Source organism: Lissotriton helveticus, chromosome 9, assembly GCF_964261635.1.
Source record: "Lissotriton helveticus chromosome 9, aLisHel1.1, whole genome shotgun sequence".
Lineage (NCBI taxonomy): Eukaryota > Metazoa > Chordata > Amphibia > Caudata > Salamandridae > Lissotriton > Lissotriton helveticus.
Window position 1 is genome coordinate 1,248,509,287 of NC_136070.1, and position 23,053 is coordinate 1,248,532,339.

At 42.9% G+C, this 23,053-nt stretch overlaps 1 protein-coding gene across 1 annotated transcript in view; it reads right to left on the minus strand.

Annotated features, from left to right (window-relative positions):
* The window catches only part of UQCRC1 (ubiquinol-cytochrome c reductase core protein 1), a 55,173-nt gene extending 33,887 nt beyond the window's left edge, over positions 1–21,286 (minus strand). Inside the window, exons 1-6 of the mRNA XM_078661780.1 lie at positions 21,151–21,286; positions 10,359–10,499; positions 9,534–9,620; positions 7,971–8,100; positions 7,373–7,571; positions 1,342–1,421 (exon numbers count right to left, since the gene is read on the minus strand). Coding sequence (XP_078517906.1) covers positions 1,342–1,421; positions 7,373–7,571; positions 7,971–8,100; positions 9,534–9,620; positions 10,359–10,499; positions 21,151–21,213 — 700 coding nt within the window. The 5' untranslated portion in view covers positions 21,214–21,286. The remainder of the gene's footprint in view (positions 1–1,341; positions 1,422–7,372; positions 7,572–7,970; positions 8,101–9,533; positions 9,621–10,358; positions 10,500–21,150) is intronic.
* Between the last annotated feature and the right edge of the window lie 1,767 nt (positions 21,287–23,053).

Below are 23,053 nucleotides of genomic sequence, written 5' to 3' on the forward strand. Positions count from 1 at the left end.
AGTCATGATGTGGAGCAGCCGAGATGCCAGCAATTGGCCAACATTTTTACCACAGCATTAAGTAGTCTGATGGACCAGTAAGAGCTGCAGCTCTCCGCCGGTTTGCCCCGTTTGTATATTGCTGCTATGGAGGCAAAACTGTGATCTTCTGGCAGGATGCCTTTTTGCCTACTCTCCAAGTAAATTCTTCGTAGGTGAGATGCTATTTTAGAGGCTGCAAGTTTGAAGAATTCCATAGGGAGGCCATTTAGTCCCATCGCCTTTCCTAATTGTACACTGCAGATCGCAGAGATGATTTTATCTTCCGTTGGGTCGCAGTCCAGTGGTAATCGATCATCAGGGGAGAGGGTCAGGAGGGGAAGGTTCACCAGCAATTCCCTAGAATCGACAGCCATGGCAGATGTAGTGGGAGAGAACAAGTGTGTGAAGCGGGTTGCAAAAGCCTCCACCATCTCCTGCACGTTTTTCAATATCTCTCCGGCATCTGTCTTTAATGTGGTTACCCAGCTGTCCGCCCCTTCATGTCTCTCAAGCCGAACCCGCAGCTTCCCAGCCCTATCTCCCATCTCGTATATTTTGTGAATGTGTCGCTAAGTGTTTGATCCCGGCTGGTACACAGCCATTCTTCCAAAAATAAAGTTATTCATGACAGGGACAGTCTTTACTATCGGGATACATTTCTGTATTAATTAGGTGGGGGTAATGTTTGTTCAAGAACCTAAAATTAAGAATGGAAAGGATGTACCCCTTAAAATTTGTAATCGAACTATGGCAAAACAGAAGAAATGCATTCTACCCCAGAAAAAAGTGGGGGCCTTTTTGTGCCACTTTTTGGAAATGTACAAGTTTCAATAGGGGTCAAAAGTCAAAATCCTAGAAGGACGTCAGCAATCAGCCAACGTAAAGTGCAGGCTAGTGATGGGGTCTGCTTGTCATCCATCGACAGATTGTATGCCAAATAAGCTAAAAGGAGCTTCAAGTCATATTCAATAGTTCATCAAACCGTTTCTTCGAATACTAATTTAACTTGGCTGGAGATGGGCCATTTTTCCTCTCCATCGCTACTACGGACAATGGCGAAACTTTGCAGAATACAGTGTTCACCTATTTGGTGCACCTGGTCAAAAATGTTTGCTTGTGGAATGTATACACCAACATTTCTAATAAACATATCTTTGACGAAAAATGTTTTATCCATACACAATAAGCAGCTGGCATCAGGATTAAAGAACAGCATTTCAAACATCACAGCTGTTAACCTTTAGGCAAAATTAACATGAAAAAGGGTGAAGACATATTGATGAAAAAAATGTAATTTCTTTAGTTGGTTTTTAAACTGACCTCCAGCAGCAGCAAGCACCATGCGGGGAGCCTTGTAGTGAAGGTTCAGGTACTCCACAAGATCTGCCCGTGTCAAAGTCCTACAATCAAACCAGACAATTTATAGAATGTCAAACATTCTTTCAAGCCAAGGCACCAAAGATATATACAACAGTGAGTTAACAAAGCATAGTTTAAGATATCTGGGCACCCAATTTCTGATCTCTTTTCAGCAAGACACATGCAGTTAAATACAGAGTGGTTGACTCCTGGTCTGCTCCCCATTTCCTCCTTTACCCAGTATGGTACTAGCCTACCATCTTAAGCCTTACTGCTTTATGTTAATGTAACAGATTTTCAGGTCGGGTCTGCACTAAATAAAATTCCCCACGCCCAAAATAAGAAGGAATAGCACCTCAACCACAGGGCAAGCAGCATACAAACACAAATTAAGATAAATCTATACTTGAGCCAGTCAAGGGAGTACATTGTTGCTGGGGAGGCAAGTTTTGAAGTGAAAATAAAAGAGTGGAGGTTGGAAGGGAAAAGCAGCACAGGCTGAAGACAGCAACACTGTGGGAAAAGGCATAAACAATCAAGGAAGGAAAAATACACATGGCAAGGGGAATAGCACACAGGGCACAGGAAGAAACATGCGAAAGAGCAACAAAGGGCAAGGAGAAGGAAGAAGCACATAGGCCTTTTCTAAGAACCTAAAAAAAAATTTGACCCACTTCCACTGATATGCGCTTCAAAGTATACTGAAAATATTGGCTTTCTATTGTTTCAATCATTTTTGCTTTGGGTATTTATTTTTATGCATTTAATAAAATGCAAATCATTTATTCCAGAAATGCTTTTACAGATTAACATGTCAATTCTCTTCTTCATAACCCTTTTTTCATGTAAATAATATTCTCTGCCTGTAGTGTGAGAAAGAAGGAGGCAGAAGGGGAAGTAAAAGAAATATATACAACGGTAGGAGGCGGCTGCAGTTCTTTGAAATGAGGCAAAGACATTTTGGAGCAGGCCTCAATCCACGGGGGAGAGGTGTGGCGCCGCGGCCAGGGCGACTGACGCTGGAATCTGGGGATCAGGGTTCGATCCCCGGCTCCGGCGGCAGGTTAGCCCAGCACCATGCGACTGGGCAATAGCTTGCTTAATCTTCCCGACGGCCCCCAGCGCCTAGAGACCCTATAGGGGGATTGTGCGCTATACAAATGTGGATTATTTATTTATTATCCCAGTTTTCTGCCTTCAGCACAAGTAAGTTTCACAATTACGTTCGAGTGGCACACAGATTTCTGATGTGCCATTCTTGGACATCGCTTTGTCATTATTTTACTCATTACCTTTGGGATTGCTTCATTATTTTCATTTGTGCACAGAATGGTTGTCATGCAATTCCATGTCAGAGGTGACGCAGTCAGTCCGCTTTGCTTGTTCAACAAAAGTTTATTGCATTCCAGGATTAAACAGTCAGTATGCACTCAAATTCCAGCAGGCAAATTTCTATTGGCTAAAAGAAACAGAAGACTCTGAAGGTGTAACACATGACATGGGGCAATGTAGGTATGAGAGAACAGTTCTCTTGGGCGCATCTGCTTCTGATCTGATCCCCTGAGGAGTGAAATCAGTAACTCGAGGAGATCACTGTTCTTCAGATCTACATTGTCTGCAGGAGATCGAAACCATGTCCATGGTATTACCATTCCCCTGCTTACAATTCTTATGTGTGTATACAATGCCCTTGAGTGCATCAGTTGTACCATGATCCTGACAAGAGAAAATTCAGCTGCCCCTGTGAACATCTGTGCTCAGGGGGAAAACAGCATTTCATGGGAGAGAGACAGATGTGTCACTTACTGAGACTCCTTAGGGCAGCCCTCTGTAAGGTGAAAGGGGGGAGGGGCTATGGACCACCCAAAGCACTCCCCTTACAGGTAGGTGCAGTGTCTCACTGCACCTACGTGCAACGGAACCTCGGAACCAGCTTTAAAGCACAGGCGGGAATTCTACCTGGGCAGAGAAACAGAGCTACTTTGAAACAGCTGCTCTATATTCTAAAGAAAGGACTGTCGCCTGGGTAGCACAATCATCATCATAAGGCGCATGTTAGAACTGGCACCATTGGCGTGGGTCTCCCTTCCATTTTTTGCTGTTGCCTCATGTGTTTTTGCTGGTGTTAGATGCTTTGGGGACTGTGCCACAGCTATTCAGTGCCACAGTGAGAGTGCTCCCTATTGTAAATTGATGTATGGATTAGTGATTCCATGTTTGGCTATGTTGGTTTACTTGTCAGACCCTAGTCTAGTGCACTGAGTGTGCCAGGGCGTGTAATCCAAATGCTGCTGGTGGGCCTGCAGCACTGGTTGTGCCACCCACAGAAGCAGCCTTGTAAAATGTGTCTAAGGTCTGCCATTGCAGAGTCTGCGTGCAGTCTGGTACGGTCATGCTAACTGGGCAAGTGCACCAACTTGCCAGTCCCTAAACCTTCCCTTTTCTTCATATCAGTCACCTCTATGGTAGGCCCAAGGGCATGGGTGCATTGTATGTATACAGTAGGACAAGCCCAGATGTGTGTGGCATGTCCTACTAGTGAATTACAGCCATTTTCGTTTTACACTATTGCAAGGCTACCTGTTCTCCATAGGCCAGAATGGGCTGTTAGAATGGTTACACGTTATAATCCTAACAGGCTCAGAGAACATGGTAGAAATTAGAGTTTAGTATGCCTGAACTCAGAATAATAAAACACATCTTTTAGTAAAGTTTATTTTAATACTCTGTGTTTGCAAATACCACTTTTAGAAAGTAGGTATTTGCTTGTCTAACCATTCAAACCTGCCTCTGCTAGTTTGTGTATTCCTATGTCTGGTTTCTGTGAGTGACAGGGCAGGGGGGCTGGGGAATTCCAGGAGACAGGCTGAGTTACCCAGTGGTGAATAGAGAGATCTGCATCTTGATGGGAGGGAGGAGTGCACCTGAACTCTGAATACGGCTGTGCCTGCGTTCCACAAAGCTGGCTCCACCCCCTGGGGAGCGGCTGATGTCTCTGCCCTGCACACTGAAAGAAGAGAGGGAGTCCTGTAAACAGAGTGCTCCAGGACTGTACTTGCCTTCCACAATGCTGGCTCCACCTCCTGTGGGGCGTCTGATGTGCATGCACTGTGAAAGGAAAGGAGAAGTCTTGTAAACAGAGTGCTTCAGAACTGGTTTGAACTGGGCAAAGGCCCCTCTCCCCTCAGAGAACAAAGGATTTCTGGGTATCAATATTGGGACCCTGCTCCCATGAAATTAGATCACTTTTGGACTACAAGAAGAAACCTTTACTGAGGAGAGGAACTTGAAGAAACTGAGGAGAGACTATTCACAAGCTGAAGTGCTGCTTGGGGGATTGGCCTGCAGTGGTTGCCTTACTGCCAAAGGAAGGAGAAAGGAACTTTGTAACTTTGCTTTCAACTTGTGAAGGATCTCCAAGGCCTTGGAAAAAGCTTGCCTCCTGCTGAAGTCTCAGGGACAACAGTCTTCACCCCCCAGATCCACAGAGTTCTTTTGGAAGTGCCTGCTGCAGTTTTGGGCCTGCGTGTCGCAAGGAGCTGGAAGCGCAACTCAACGAGAAGTAGTGTGTCGCAGTCGCTGTGCCTACCGTCGCAACTCCGGAGAAAGGAGGGTGTCGCCGCTGGAATTGTCGCCCTGCACCGCATCGGAGAGAAGCGTGCCGCAATGAAGAGGAAGTGTGTCACCTCGCTGCTGCTGCAACTCCGAAGAAGGAGGGTGTCGCCGCTGGAGCTGTCGCACTGCACCAGGAGAAGAATCTCGCAACGAAGTCGGAGCGTGTCGCCGATGTGCCTGCCGTCGCAACTCCAAAGCCGGAGGGTGTCGCCGCTGGAACTGTCGCATTGCACCGCATCGACTAAGAGCACCTCGCATCCCCGAGAAGCGCGCCGCCGTCTGAGCTGCTGCCGTCGCATCTTGGATGTCGCTGCTGTAGTTGACGCATCGAGCGGAAGCTTCACGCATCGTGGATAAGAGCGTCGCCGCTGGAGCTGTTGCCGTCGCATCGTAAGGGTGTTGCAGCTGCAGTCCGCGCATCAGACCGAGAACTCACATCCCCGAGAAGCGTGCCGCATCTGGAAGATCTTCACGTCTTTATTTCTTTGTATCTGAACTTTGCCGCATTTCCCATCGCTGCGACATTGCTTGTCGTGGAAGCGCAGCGCAACTTAAGGTACATTGACGCAGAGTGTCGTATCTAAGAACTGAACTAAGCTTAAATCTACCATCTTAAAGTAATCATAGTGTGTATTTTTGTCGTTTATGATCTGGTGGTAACTCTATATAAAGTCTACTTATTTTTTATATAACACCTGTGTGGTGTCGATTTGTAGTGTTGTCACTGGGTTACTGTATGTGGTCCCAACTGCTTAACTTACAATGCCTCTAAAATAAGCCTTGACTGCTCGCACCACGCAACCTAGAGGGTGAGCAGGGGTTATTTTAGGTGTGTTATCCCCTTTCCCTGACTAGAGGAGAGGGTCCATGTTTGTCACAAGTACCTACCAGTGCCAACCAGAGACCCCAAAATCTAACAGCGCAATATCCCGGTCTACATCAGTAACACCTTTTGAGAAGCGTGCCAAGGAACAACCAGACACTGGTGCCTACAAGAGAATTTTTTTAGACATCCATGTTTCTTGAAAAATATAGGAAATACATTCTGTAATATCTAATCAGTAACTTAGTGCAAATACATTATTTGATCAAACAATGAATCAAAAGCAGAACTGAAATCCATTCAGTAAGGGACAAAATTCAGCACTGGTGTATACTTCAAAGAGTCAAAATGTGTATGAAAAGGTGTTTTTATATTAAAGAATACAAACCTCAATTCACATCAAGGCAAAAGTAACAAATGAACATTGTATCATATAGATCTTTCTGGAATGAATAATTTTGCAATAACCCATTTCACAAGATGAACAAAAGGCCCAACATCGTTAACTAAACAATGAACATTTCCTGGAGAACTAAATCACAGAGAAAATGGGTCAAATTGTCGACGTGAAGGCATCTGTAAGACCATCTTCAGGATGTAAGCTCTTACATGTACTGATGACCCTGAACAATTAGGAACCTAGTAATGGGTTCCAAAGTTGTGTTAGAAAGCGGCAAAGGATTATTTTGGCTCGCCAAGATTTAAAGTTGAATTGAACAATGGCCAATGTGGGGCAAACGCTCACCACATCGCTTCATTTTGGGGAGACAACAGTCATTGTAGGAGTCTTGTATGTCATCTTAGCTTAAAATGTGTGTGTCCTCATACACGTCCTCACTGTCATAGCTAGTAGGTCATCAGTACACATAAGAGCTTGCGTCCTGAAGATGGTCGTACAGATGCCTTCACAATAAAGACTGAAACATTGACAATGTGAGCCATTTTCTCAGGCATTAGTTCTCCAGGATGTAGCAAAACGTTTTAATATAAATTTTGACTCTTTGAAGTAAACACATATGCTGCATTTTTTGTCTCTTACTGATGTATTTCAGTTCCGCGTTTGATTCACTGTTTGATCAATTTAATTTCTGACATTTGTTTGCACTAAGCTACTGATTAGGGCTTATAGATAATTTATTTTACAAGAAACATTGATGTCTAAAAGAATCCCCTGTAAGCACCATTACCAGATTGTTTAGATTACCCAAGCTTCAAAGGGTCTATTGGGTTGCCCATTTTTTGTTACATATGGCGCAAAGAGAGGCTGTGCGATTATATAATAAAAAATACGAGCCCATGACTAAAATAAAACTAAATTATAACACAAATTAAACTAACAATATTACCATGACAGTTAAAGCACTTCCACCATTATCTGTGTGGAGCACAATAAGCCATGTACTAACATTAAACAAGCAACACAAAAAGTTGGGAACAATCTGTGCTTCCAGAAGTTAAATGCCAAAACAGGATCTATCCGAGTTGAGACACCACAGCTTGCTGAAAAGCACACTTAATAGTATATAGTGCACAAATGCTACCTTTATCACTTACTGTGCATGTGCAGAGGTTCCTACGACAGTGCGACTGAGAGGGGTTCCTTGATAAGCAGTAGCATGGAGATAATCGAAGGTAACCTCTTCTAAATCTGCATCAATCTCCTCTATTTCACGGAGGAGAACACCGCGTTCCTTCTCAATCTGAGAATCCTCCAAGCTGACATTCTGCACAACATCGGCCAGTATTTCTACAGCTGTAAAAACAAGACTGAGCTTTGAAGAGCATGTAGTAGATGTGTATTAGAGAGCTCTATCTATTCTTAACCGGCAGAGGACTAGAAATGAACAAGATGTAAAACATTTATATAACAACATAATTCTAGTCTCCACTTCAAGATGCTCACAAGCACCAGTTAGAAACAACTCCAAAGAATTAAGAGGTGTCAAACATGCGCAAAGTCTGCCTTGTAGGTAGTGGGGCAGATTCTGCACACTTCCAGAAGTGGCAGAGCCACAGACAAAGGAGTAAGTTACCAGTCAGATGCTTACATTTTGCATGTTTTTACCTTTCCCTACAATCAGAATAGTAAACAAACCAGTAGTACAGGCATTCACCAGTAAATTGAACATCAACTCAGTGTTGATAAACATACCTTTCGGCAGGTCTTTGGATAGAGCTTTAATATAAATTGCAGTTTGCTCACGGGAGGTGTAAGAATTGAGGTGTGCACCAATGCTCTCTACCTCTTGCTCCAAAGCTGCCTGGGGACGTTTCTTAGTTCCCTGAAAAGAAAGAAATATTAGCGATGTATCAAAACAGGACAATTTAGTATTTTGATGTGGTCAAAATATGCCACTCCTCATTATCTCACAACTTGGATATCTTTCTAAAGTTTGGATGGCAATTTTTTTTAATGGTAAAAAACACAATCTTTCTAGACAGCAAACTCACTAGATGCTGCACAAAGAATGTAATAAGACTGCAAATATTTCCCTTCTAAAGACATACATAAGTTCTCGCAATACTAATGCAAATGTGTGCCTCGCCCTGCTGCCTAATATAAACAGACCTAAAGACACAAGAAGTTTTCACTTCTAAATTGGCAAAAAATCTAATATGAAAAGAGGTAAAAGGCTGAGACCTTTAAGTGGTGACATACTGCCCTCATTTTAAACCAGCATGATATATTCCATATAGGTACCCCAATATAGGCCTGGGTAACATCACAACGTTTCACCTATATTCGTCCCTTCACTACATACATAACGGGCTGCTAAGACTGACCCTTTACCTATTTTCAGTACTGCCTACGGAACGTGGTGTTGTCCCTGCACAATAGCCTCATACATTATGCATGAGGATCCTTGGAAACTCAGCAGGACTACCATCTCCTGCATAATAACTATGTACAAGGTTCATTCTCGACATCATCTTAAGTCCGACAGTAGCACAGAAAGGTAGAACACCTGGGGATACCTTTGGGTATATAAACATCACATCTTGATGAGATAGAGACGAGATCCCGACTTCCATGCAGACACACTGACGCGAGACGCTGAGGTTCCTGAATACAGATACTCCAGCTCGCAGTGGTCTGAACATCCCTTGCGGAATGTCCAACTCGAGACCAAGACTGGGTCCCACAGTCTTTCACTCCAGGTAATGGGGTTGACATTTAGGGATTCTTGGCTTAACACCTACATACCTGCTAGATACACTTAGGTACATTTAGATAGGGAAGCATCGTAGGAGTACGCATTTTTATGGTCATGTATTTTATACATGGTTATAGCAAGATGGTAGAAACGTACAATCCCTTTACCTTCTTTGTGCTTCTAATTGCTTATATCTGTTTCTGTCTAGTGGTTGTTTCAGCACACCTATGTGCCCTGCTTTGTTGATGCCAGTTTGCTACCAATATTGGTTTTGCGTAGAACTGCAGTACAAATGAAAAACCTATACTGAACAATTGTTATTTTGTATATTTCCAAGATTATTCTCACACTCCATGTGCACGCAACATGATGGCCATCTTCCAAAGGAGCAAAAATTAAGTGTAAAAAATATTTTCCTCAGTCTCCATCACCAACCTCTCCTAAGCAATGGTAAAAAACTGAAGGCTGAAGCAGGAATAAGCAGTACAAGCGATCAATAACTCGTCTATGCAATTACAACAAATGAACATTAAGGCATGATCAAGAAATAACATCAATACCTTAAATGCAAGGTGTTCGAGGAAATAACCAGCACCGTTGTTTTTTTCATTCTCATATCGACTGCCAGCTCCAATCCAAACCCCCACCTAAAGGCAAAAGAAATCAAATGAGAAGAAACTGAAAACGTTCTAGTAAGGGTATTATGGCTAATACTAATTAATACTAGGTATGTTTCTGGATACTTCATGCGACGTGTACCTTAAAAGCAGGTTCCAGTATTTTTAAAAATCATCTGATGTCAGGTCCTTTAAAAATATTTAGTTTTAAAGACCAACGATTTTCCAGATCAAAGTGCCTGTCATAACTACACACTAAAAAAAGAGAACATTTATAGAAAACTAAAGTATACACACTTTTTTCCCTCACAGAGTTTTATATCGCGCAAACTAGACCTGAAGGTATCAGAGCGCTTTACATAGACATATTTTACGTTTTTTTGGGGCATGGGGAGATAGTGATTTACCCAGAATCACTGCATTTCAGGTTCACCTGACATACAAATCGAAGCAGACAGAAGAACAGAAAAAAAGTGTATTCAACTCAATTTGTATCCAAATTATCAACCATCTCAAAATGGGACTTGCATTCCTTAAAATGGTCGGCTCTTTTCTCTGAAATCAAAGGCAAAAGGGAGTATTAAAGACATAAGAAACATTTAATGTTGTTTGAAAACAAAATAGATATAAAAAGGTGAATTGTTAAGAGCAAAGCTAAAATGGAAACGCGGTTTTACCACTCGAACGTGGTCTTTCCTTCTGTACGATTTACACTTTATTGTAAGAATTAAACTATCCGAATAGCACCCATGGTTAGATACAACTTACTGTGCAAGTTGGGTGAGCAGACTCCTCAGAGGCAACACGCAGGCCATTCTCGAGTGTTGTTACTTGAGTCTCAGGAATATTTTGTAGCGTCTGTGCATAGGAAGCAGTACTCTGGTTCTTCTTCGAGCTAAACAACGAGGGCTATTTGAGAGAGAAAAAATAAACGGAATAAACCTACAAGAACAAGTCGACCAAACTAATTCCATATTGAGCGCAGTCAGATGATCACCAGAAGCAAACACAGCGATGGTGGGGTTGGTTGGAACTTAATACAGTAAATTCTCCAAAGGATAAAAAAACAATTAACTATCAAAATATAGATCAGTGTTATCCACATGTTGGGTAAATACTTCATTTGGCTTGAACACAGCTAGTTAGATAAGTGTCCATTATTCATAAGTGTGAAAAGTAAAGTATTTCAGATGTGTTAAACCCACTTTTTAATACCTCCAATTAAGGAGCAGCATTCAACTTGCAGCCCAGACGCTCACTTTGCATAAATTCCAAAAACTAAAAATGGTAACAGTTGATCGCAACATATTGGTTTCATCCCCCCAGTACCACTCATACAAAAGGTATACTGATTCAAGCTCGCATACACCCAAGTAATTACGGTAGCAACTCAGGCAAGTTCAATCGAATTAATTTACTGCCACTTTGCGTTTCTCAGATTAGCCACAGTCATCTTTACAGATTTTTTGTACTTAACACAATTCCTCTCAGGTAGCGTTTGAGAAATAAGTCATGAAGGTATGTCACTTTGATGCCCCCATACATTTGGGTGCAGCTTATTTTTTTGTAAGAAATGCGGCTTTTTTGATGCTAGATTGTGGTTCCATGATATTGCTTTAAGATCTCTTACAAGCTGCTGAAGGTACAAGAGCACTTGTGCTGCTCAACTGATCATCCCAACCCAAAGATGTTTTTTACTATCCCTACGGCTTGAAGGTCTCTGGTCTTCATGTGTCTGGTACATGGCTGCAATGGAAAGCGTATCAATTTTCTAAAAAAAAAATATTTTTTTAGCCTGACTCTTGATAAAGGGACATTTTCTTCTCTGTAGTAAAAGAAACCACCCTGAAAGCAGTGATAAAAGTGTTTAGACCATGGTGAAGCTCTTAGGGGCTTTGCACCTACTTTACAAAAGCAAGCAGCTATCATAATACAACCATTATAAACATATGCACGGAAGGAAAACGCAGAGCTGTAATAAGATTGTGGCCAAAAGCAAACTTCAAACTAGCTGCTTCAAATGTATGACCACAGAAATAAGGATTCTCTTCTTTTGAAATGTGATGTTGAAAGCACACCAAGCTAAGAAGCACTGACAATGTGCTTGGCATTGTTCTAGAACTCTGAAAAAAAGCATTGTGGGGTCCATGGACAAAGAAAACCTTTTAAAATAAATTTGGAAAACAGGGCAACTAATTGACATACGACGTAGTGCCAAGGGAAACCTTACAACTAAAGAAAAAATATGGATGTCTAAAAAAAGGCAGAAATGAAAAGTAATCATTACATAAACGTGAACCATCTCTCAGGAAATTAAAATGCCCTCGTCAGGCGTTCATTAACAAAAAACAGAAAAGTATTCAGTGATTCAAAAAGATGAGGCGAAGGTTGTGTGTTCGCTCTTCAACCATTAATGGGATTGAATAGGACCTAGCAAACGGTAATTATGCAGCAAAATAAATAACAAAAAGTATAACGATAGCCAAGAAACAATGGCAAGGCAAGTGAATACCAAGTTGGTTACAAAACTTTCAATGTGTTTATATACCCTGCATGCTTCAGCAACAAAACGTTGGATTATTGTGAAGCAGTGGTGGAAATCGGCAATGCCTTATTTTAGAGAAAGGGGAAAATGGGGAGGGGGGGGGGGGGGAAACAGCCCCAAATACATATGCTGGGGAAACTCCACTGGTGCTTTTGCAAAAAAATGAAAACCCTCAAAATAATGTTAAAGTACCAGGAAACGGAAATGCGGGCAGGGTAATGTCACGAGAAAGCAAGTAAAGGGAAACTGGAGCACCAGTAAGACAACAAGCATTTTCGAAGCCAGTCTTGGTCATATTGGTGTTGCAAAAAATCTTTTAACCATGCTGTACTTTATCCCTCCTCCTGTGCAGATTGGGTAAATAAGGGAAAATAATTGCGTCATTTTGCATGTGCACCCACAGCTACAAAATTAGGCTGGCAATGTTTCCCCCCTTTTTACTTGCCAATTGAACTCGGATAGTGTTTAGTTTTTTTTGTTGTTTTATATAGTGCAAACTCGACCCGAAGGTATCAGAGCACTTTACATGCGCACCAGTTGTGTTACAGACGGCAACATTCCTCACGGTAGGCAGGGGGAGATTTAAGTGATTTGCCCAGAATTACAGGATATTGAGCGTCCAAGCCGAGGCTCGAACCTGGTTCACCAGCTTCGAGGTCGATCGCTCTAGCTGTTAGGCCAAATCCTCTCCCATTCAATTTCCTTCATAGAAAAATATACAATGTGAGAAATCCTTTTTTTTCATTTAAAATGTTGAGGGGAAGCAACACGGGCGGGGAACAGAAGCAACGTGGGTTTGAGGAACCACATGCGAGAGGGTGAGCAAATTGGAGGGTGGGGAGAAATGCAAACGCGTGAGAGAGAGCACTTGGGCAAGCGTCTCTCAGAGGGGCCTGGGGAGAAGCACACGAGCAACAGAGTAGAACAAAGAGAGGAAGAGAAGCACACTAGTAAGACAGCTGGAAAACACATACACTCTGAAGGACGGCTTAAACAAAAAGAAAAGCAAGCAGTCAAAGGACACAGTAATGTATCCATGCTCCGGGGAAGGGGCCAACATAAGCACAGGAAGGAAAGCCCACACAGGCAACGAATGAGTAGTAAGCAGATGAGTTTGACAATGAAGCCAACTATGAATAAGCAATGGGCAGGTTCTATTCTCACTGTAAACTAACAATACATAATAAACAGCGCATGAACTATTTAATAGCCAAGAACTTAAGGGATCACAGTGAATTAAGAGGTTCTATAATATAGGTGAGGCAGACGTACCCAGGGTGTGAAATTAATAAAATATCTACTTATCCAAGCGATGAAATGTTGCAGAAATTTACTTTACAGATGGAAAAAAAAGCACTTGTCCCATGTGGTGACAAAGTATGGCAGAAATCCATACTAATATTATAAAGAGAGAGCCCAAACCTTTGAGGTGGGTAATCTCAGTAACCACAGCACCAATCACAACACCCAATACAGCGTTGGAAAGGGCAGTTGCAGCAGAAGGACATAGGCTATGCAGACGGCCACCATATTTATTTATTGCAGAGTTTTATATAGCGCGAACTTGACCCGAACTGAATCAGGTATCAGAGCGCTTTACATAGCACCAGTTACGTTACATGAGGACACACATTCATTTTTGTTAGACACAGGGAGATTAAGTGATTTGCCCAAAAATCACAGGATGTTTGGCATCGCTACCAAGACTCGAACCCAGATCCGAGGTCGAGCGCCTTAGCTGTTAGGCCAACCCCTCTAAACATTTAAAAAGGTAAAAGAACCGTGCCAGCAAAGTAGTCCCTTATGGGCGTGTCTGCGTTGTGCTGTGGGCGTGGGCTGGGGGCGTGTGGTACGGCCATCACATCGTGGGATGTTGGCGTGTGCTGGGGGCGTGAAATGCTGGGGGCGTGTGTCCGGCCTTCATGCCATGTGAACGCAATTGCGCCGCATCAAGGGGCACGCTGGGGGCGTGAGAACCGCTGGGGACGTGTGCTACGTTCCGCCCTTTATGCCATGTGGGTCGTACATTAATCAGAAGATAGTCTGCTGTAGCCGTGTGCTGGGGGCGCGACAAACACGTTCACCTGGAGGCCTGGTAAGTAACTTTACTGCAGCCTCTCCTGCGCGCTGTTACTGAACTCTCTCATTCAACGAAATTACACGCGCCTGCTACCATCAACCAGGGCTTTAGCCGGGCTCAGGCGGCGGATCAGTACACTAATTACACACGCCTGATGACATCAACCAGGGCTGCAGCTGGGCCTCAAGCAGGGGAACACGTGCTTGCTAACATCAAACAGGCCTGCATCTGGGCCTCAAGCGGGGGAACACGCAAATGAGCGTGTCTGCGGGGACAATTACTGCAGCCTCTCCTACTCACTGTCACTCAACTCTTTCATTAAACGGATTTACCCGCTGCTGATAACTCTCTCATTCAATGACATTACACGTGCCTGCTAACATCAACCAGGGCTGTAGCCGGGCTCAGGCGGCGGATCACTACACCAATTACACGCGCCTGCTAACAACAACCAGGGCTGCAGCTGGGCCTTCTCCGTCCCTATTCTAATGAAACAAAAAATGTTGTCTACCGCGAGATTTTAAAATAAATTCCCTTGCCAAATACACACATTCTATTTCATACCCGGACAACGTCGGGACGGGCTGCTAGTCTCATTATAAAAGAGTGCTGCTGAAAGCGTCAGAATATGCCATGGCTTAGATGAAGGCCCAGATTATGCCATGTACTAACTATACCAGGGGTCTATTTAGGACAAGTTGTTAAATATTCGCAGACTTTTCAAAAGCAGAGGCGTGGTTTATGAACGAGATCACTGAAGGCCAGCATTCTCATCATGGGAGAGCTCTGAACAGGTCAGCCCCTTCATGGTTTACAATAGACCATTTTTCTGATGCTATCGCTGCACAGTTTCTCACTTTACTTTCTGAGAAAACATCTTATGAAAGCATTCACAAGATTACAAAAGGTTATTGTATATTAAATCGGGAGTTTACTTGTGGTCCAGTTTCTAGAATGCTAGCAGAGGGTTAGAGAGTCTGCTCCCAGTCACACCTTCTCCACTTGCACACAAAGAATCACGTATCTCATTGTGCCTCCGTTTGCTTGTTTGATAAGCCTTTGAACAATGATTGGACATTTACACTGTAGTATAGCTAGACGAACTCTGTAAGTTTAAGTTAAAACTCAAAATGTTATATAGTCTGTGAGCTTTTACAAATGCCTAAAAGTAGTAAATCTGCATCGACATGTGGGAGCACTCTTGACTTAAAGAATAAGGACCCAATTATTTTTTAGGTTGCCCATAATGGCTTTACAATGCTTCTACGTTATTTTTTTAGCTAATGGCATGCATCAAATTGGTTTAATTAATTAGGGTCCTTCAAAATGGTATACAACATGGTACTTGAAAACTGCACAGTAGTTTAGGAAAACTATTGCATGTGTGCCTTTTCAAAAGTTACACATATTCTTAGGTTTATTTTGAAAGCAAACTGCACAATAGTTTACAAATCTGTGTTCAACTTTTACCTGATTTTTTACCCGCTTATAAATATTTATGGATACATTTTATTTTTAAACCAAGCCACTCTATCTTGCTCCTAATCTGCAACTATTTGCAGATAATAAAGGAGCATTCTGGAGGAATTGGGAAAAGCCACAATTAGTATATTTATTTAAAAGAATACTTAATATTTATATTGGAACTGCTTTTATTAAGGCAAGTTTTACTGCAGCTTACTATTTTTTAGGTCTCGTCTGGCAATAGCAGCGCATGCGCTGCTCTCACCATGAGAGTGCCTTTTACAAATCGATGCTCTGAAAGCCTTACATGCAAGCGTAGGGATGGACAAAGATGGCTGCTCTCGCCATTTGTCCAGACCTAACAGCATGCGCTTGTACGTACGGACAGTCCGACGCCATCTTAGCTTTCATTGTCAAGGCAACTAAGCTTCATCACGCCGCTTTTTGAACACGCCGGCTTCATTCAACTGTGGCTCAACAGATGTGCATGCATGGCGGCGTGCTTTCACTTTAAACAATGAGCTGGGGTAGACAGCGTGCGTGAATCCTGCATGCCCTCAGTTTACGAGAAAGCTGGGGAGAAGGGGCATGTGCATTCTAAGCTCCCCATGCTCGTGCCCTAACCGGGCGAAGGCAGTGGCTCCGGAACCCAGGCAGCATGCCCATCTTGCGGCGGCAGCACAGCGCAGCGCTCTGCTCCATGGTCAGCGCACAGCCACCGCTGCAGCCCCCGGGCTCCCTCTACATGCCGAGCTACGTGGGAGCCCCCACACCGACGCCAGCTAGGTAACTGGCGCACTCTGCATCCAGGGTCTGCATGTGCACAATGATACCCTCATCTCCCTTCAAAACACGGTATGTGGGTGCACAAATTGTTTTCAAGTTGAACGCCTTTAAAGCTGTCATCTATGCATTTTAACAAGGATGAATCGCAAAGTGTGTGAAATACATGCAAGTGAATTGTATTAGCAAAATAGTGGTCATTTCTATGTGAAGGTCAAGTGAGTAGTTCGGCGATTGCAAGGCCGCTACTTTATGGCTGCCCACTAACAATTTACAGTGCATGTGTCTAACTCATCCGCACATGATGGCTCAGTAATTTAAACCTGCCCACTGCGAGCTGATGTGAGGGTCATACATTCAATTCCCGCCAAGGCCAAAGCTTCCTTTAAAATACCTAGGTTGATAAATTGAGTTGGGACCTAGTAAAGCTTCTTTTTTAACAGGGCTTAGGAATGTGAGGTACTGGGCTAAGAAACACACCTACATCTTTCAGCAAAGAAAGCGTGACAAACCGCATAAAAAATATACAGGATTCAAAAAGCATTTTCCTTAACCTACACTCGCCTCAATGCCTACGGCCGGCAGAAAACAAGAATGAGACAGGCCTTAACGACTACAAATTACGATGACTAGCCGAATATAACAGATTGGTGTGTTATCTTAATACCCCAACACTGATAAAATATGGCTAGATGTAGGTGTATATTATCTAAGAAGCATTGCTATAGCCAATATGCCTCATCTCTCGTTGGGGATTTGCCAGTGCCTTTTGTCTATGCTGTTCCACAGCGACAAAAAGAAACTAGCATTAAAAATGCAATAATTCTCGCCATTGATTAAGTTAAAGCCATTTGCTATACAATACCATTAGCAAAGCAAATGGCTTTAACTTAATCAAAGGCGAGACCTATTGCATTTTCAATGCTTGTTTTAATAGAGTTTAATATAGCGCAAACTAGACCCAAATCGGGTATCAGAATGCTTTACACGAGCACCAGTTTCGTTACAGAAGAATGCATCCATTTTTGTTAGGCACGGGGAGATTAAGTGATTTGCTCAGAATCACAGGATGTGGAGCATCGTTGCAGAGACTTTAACCCGGTTTCGAGGTCTTCCGCTCTAGCCATAAGGCTACATCCTCTCCCCAATTTCTATATTTCTTTAGCGCTCTTACCTTAGGTTTCTCATTAATGAGACCTATATACCATTTTGAACATCTTTTAGGTGTGAGTGTGCATCTGGCCCTTGTAGCAGAAAATCCCTCCTCCCTACAACCATACAGAAGCAAGGTAGACTGGAAGCCAAAGAACATGTGCCCAGGAAGCTAGGCCTACTTGCCCTTTGGACAAAACAAACAGACTGGTCGTCTATAAACCCCAACTCAGAAGTCCTGGGTAGAGGGCAACATATATTCAACATCTCTGTGGACTACGGTGTGTTGTACTGATGGGGTATTTAGATTACAACCAAGGGGAAGATATGCAGATACAGGTAGGGGAAGTTGGGTAGAAGTACTAGTGTATAGGTTGGGGTAGATGTGCTAAGGCACAGACCGATGCAGATGTGCTAGGGCACAGGCAGGTCATAATATGTTGGAGCATAAGTGGGGTAGTCGGCCAATGGTAGGGATACTAGGGTATAGAGGTAGTAGGGAATAGGCAAGGGTATATAGATAGTAGAGACACAAGTGTATAATCAGTGGTACTATGGTATAGACAGCTATAAAGGTAGTATTGTATAGAAAGATATTACAGATAGGAGAGGGAAACAGTCATAGGACACTAAAGACAGGAGAAAAGATAAATCTGCTGCAGAAAAAGATGGTGGCTTTTATCTTCTGACCAAGAAAGGTGGGAGTTACCTACTCTTCCGCTCTTTGGAGCTACCCTATTGTTTTGGGCAGGGGGGCTCCCATTTCCTACACTGCAGTAGCTGGCAGACAAAGCAATTGTGATAATGTGAATAAAGCAGGAAAGTTTAATTGGTGTAGAAAGACCATATGAATGCGGGTTAAATTCAGGGACATTTCGCCTTAAATCGTTGGGGGGAGGGGGACACAGGACACCAAGTTAATAAAAAGGAAAATAAACATTTTGTCATGTAAATCATAGTTATTTAAGACGCAGAAAGAATTTGGTGCAGATTCTTACAGACATAACCAGAGGAGGCTAGGAGTTAGTTCTAAAAGCTCACAGAGTCGAAGCGACTCTAGTAAATATGGATACTGAGGGGACTGGTATTTACAAAGTGTGCACTCAGTATCAGCAATTAGTACCAGACTTGCAATGGAAATTCGAAGGGCCTATTTTCCTGTCGCTGACTCAAAAGCCTTACATGCAGACTTGCCTGGTTACCTTAAGCACAGGCTGATGCATAATTAACCCCTCAAGTTACAAGAGCCTGTTGGCAAGGCCTACCTCCAAGCACAATAGATGTGGCAGAAAAAAAAATCATGACATCAATTTGTGCAACAGCCTGACAGAGGACCTGCACAAACTTTATTGTAACAGTGTTTAAACTGAATATTTAAATCTTTCCACCCTTCATGTTGTCCTCTAGACTTCTGGCAGAATAGATGGCTTTTAAATGTGTGGTAATATGGCGAAAAATGTTTTTTTAACAGTACCGTAAAAAGCCGGATCCACATTAATGAAATGAAAATACAAAGTGATCACACAATTCATTAATCGCTTCATAAAGATCCATATAAACAATATTCTTCATATTGACACTGCACAATGTTTCAGGCCGGAAATAAACAGTGCATTTAGCTATAATCTTCACTGCAGAAAAAGCACATACAGTGCATTACATCCCTTTAAATCCCTAAAATATTCAAGCACATCACTCCAACGTTACATCTTAAGTGACATGACGTTGTCGGACACAGCCATGCCAGAATGCAAGACATCACAAGGGTTGAGATAAAAATGTGAGGAAAAACAAAGCGACACATTTTCAAGTTAGGCTGCCAGGATATGAATAGCTTTCCCCAAAGACCTGTCCTAACCCTCCTGCACTTCAGAAAGAAACTGGTTTTCAGAAAACACTAAAAACATTAAACTTGAGATCAATTCTCACCTGCTGCTATATGAACAACACTTAAATGTATCCCACACATTGCGCATTGCTTTCCAGCTACATTTCACCAAGAGAAATATCCTTACACGCAAACTGTACTGACCTACTTCAGCGATAATGTTCTGGAAATAAAATTGTCAAGCTGAATGAATGCTTAATTTGAGCTGTAGGTTTAAGGGGTGCCCATTGGTACCCATTTTTTTTGGAAACCAGGACTCGTGTTTCATCAACTAGACCAAAATAGAGAAAATTAGAAGAGGAATAAAAAAAGCAAAAAAACAAAGTGACAAAGGAAAAAAGTAAAGATGAAAAATAACCCGAATCTGTGAGCTAGATGGACAGGTAGGGTATTGTTGCAGATGAAAGAGGCACGGGATGTGAATCAGACTAGACAACTTTGGTATTCAGAAAACCCAACAATCAGCAGTACTGGTGGTGGGCTGAGAAAAACATTAGCCTTGGAATCCAATTTATTATTATAATTTTTGTTTTGCAAATTAAGCATTGGATTAAGTCAATACATAAGAAAAATCGCTTCATAGTTAAGCTTCGAGAAAAATAGCAATGCATTTCCTAACTCAAGTAATCGGCATTTAAAGCGGCTCTAATAGTGCCCAGCTTTATCCATTTCAGCCTACACTAGTGCCAGAAACACATGCCCGTGTGTCACTGCTAAATTCAACATATCACCAAGCATGTATTTGTCAACCTATTGATTTAACTGAGGCTGAAGTCAGTTGTTTAGGAGGATGATCTTATTTACATAAATGGAGAATGCCCACCACACAAAAAGAGAAGGGAAGAATGGTTGCAAAAAGTCTAATCACTGGCAACTGCACTGGGTAGCAACCCATAATTGTTAACCGCCTGTGTCAGTCAAGACATAGTCCTTGCCTTATGCAAATCAAACTCACCCCTCTCCTCGTGAGACCTGTCCAACACTGTCAGGCAATGCCCCCTCCAAAAGTGAACACAACCAGCCCCAGACTGGCTTCGGCATTGTCAGTGTAGTATAGCTTGGATGCCACGGGAGCAAGGAAGGGACCTACGTCTGACCTTACCCACGGCTAGTTAGGGACGAAAACCAAATACAAACAAAAAGTCTAAGCACTGGCAGTCAATTGATCGTTATAGCATTCCAACTCCTCGTTTTTCACCCACATTGAAACTCTAAACAAAGGCCAGCCTTATGCAAGTCAGTACTGACCACAGGGTGACGTAGGTTTGAAAAGAGGGTCTAGTGAGGCATTTTGTTAGAGTATTAACGAAGGGAGGATGACACCTGCCAAACGAAGATGAGTTGATATGTACGCCACATACACAAACTCTGCGAATCTACAACCAAAAACCTCCTCGCACTAGTTTTGGGACACTTTACATTGACAGACTGGAAAACAACATTTCGCAAAAGTGAAACTGTCAACTGCCCCCTTCATTCGTCGGGTCTCAGCCCTACGAGAACCCTAGTCCTATAACCCAAATGACCTTACACTCAGACCCAAGTATCTGTCCCCGCCACTTGGGGGCTTTCCCCTGGCCCACGGGCACATATGAGGTCCGTCACGGCCTTTCACACCTTCCCGTTCCCAGGGAACCTGTAGACTCACCGCCCTGGTCCGTAAGAGTGCTCGACCCGCTGCACCACCGGCTCTACACACGGACGCCGCCATTTTCTCCCTGACAGAGGAGAGGACGAAAAGACGCGCAGGCGCAGTGCGGCGTGTCCGTGCTCCGAGCCGGGAGCGCGCAGACGTGGTCGCGCCTAGAGAGATGGTGGCCATCTTTAACTCTTGTATTCCTATTTATCGTTAACAAGGTACGTTTCTTAAATCTTGAAAATCTTCAATGAACTATACGTTTTGAAATTCAGTCTACTAAATCTTTGTTCTGTTAAAAAAAGACATCAAAATAATGTGTTGGTTTGGAAATGTATTTTTTTAATGTGAGTGAATACGTTTTATGAGAATTAATAGCAGGCAACAAAGTTGTATGAACTTTTCATGAAAAAAATAAATTACGGTGGCTGGTGTTTTTTGGGGGTGGTTGAGTGACAGGAGCGTCAGTGTTTTATGTGTTTTGTTGACGTTTGATGAGAAGGTGTTGCCAGCAGAGAGCGACCATGTAATATCATGGAGCTAGAAGGAGGACTAGATGATGATATGTAGCCGCAGTCGACTATTGGGCTGAGTTGTTTCGTTGTATCAGGGAAGGGTCGAGGTAAGAAAGTTGTAGCATCGTGCTACAAGATATGACAGACACAGCGTGTGTTTGGTACAGCTCCTTTATTCCACTTCTTCCTCCGACCCTGTCCCTACTCTAACTGCCCTCATCCTGTGCTTGCTCCTCCTCTTCCCCTCAACCCACTTAGCTCCGCCCCCAACTACTAGACTGTCAACTACATTATAAAAGTCATGTCTTCACTGAAGCTTATTTAAATATTGTTAGCGCATGGTGTTACCTGCCCAATTACCATACTCACCTGGCCCACAAACATACACACTTTCAACAGGTAACCCTTGCTAATCAGGATTTTAATTTTACTCTTAGGACTTATACCTAGATACAACTGACTTACCAATCCTATTCATCGGTACCTAGAGTCCTAAGGGATCAAGGGTGTTAGAATAATAGGTAGAAAAACAATATTTAATTCGTAAAATAACCACAGACTCGGGAAAAGTTTTAAACACTTCATCTATGTAAATTCTTAAATGTCAGTGTCCATACGTTTGAAATTAAAGCTTGTTCAATTAAGCAGATAATGCTCAAGGCAAAGATATGCAGAGATTTTATGAGGCTGTCTTTAAGCATTTGAACATAGGAAGGGTAGAAAAGGGAAACAGTACGATGACATACCCACACAGATTATATTTACCTAGAATGGTGTGAAGACCAACCCGGGGCACGGGCTGGGATAAAGGACAGGACTCCCGATAGTTCAGGTGCCAACAGGATAGAACAGGCTCAGATCAGGACAGGTGAAGACCAAATCAGGACGGATGCAGGTCGGGACAGGTACCCTCAGCTAAAGTGCAACGCCAGCGTTACACCCCTCTTTGCGGCTAACAGACTGACCCCGATTGGGTTATCGATTCTCCCCCCCAAACCCCGATTGGGTTATCGATTCTTCTGACAGAGTGCTCCGCCAGCACCTCTGCTCTCGATCGATCGCCTAATGAGTGCGTTGGGTCAGTGACAGGTCAGCTATTCGAACAATCTAACTAGCTAAGCCTACCTTAGTTATACCATTTTCCAGGGCAGTGTACCACCCCCCAATGTTGCAAATGTGTGTATTCTCAATTTTTATCAGTCAAAAGGCGAGGAGAGGTCATCACACCTTACCAGTTATGAGGTCATTTGATTCAATAATGCAAATGATCTTTCCCGCCCATAACTTTATTTTACCATGCACTTTTATTCCACCCAACAATGAATGTTCTAATAGTAAATACAATGTTAAACATTTTAACAGATTGACATCCTCTTGGAAGTTCAGTAGTTCGGGTTCCC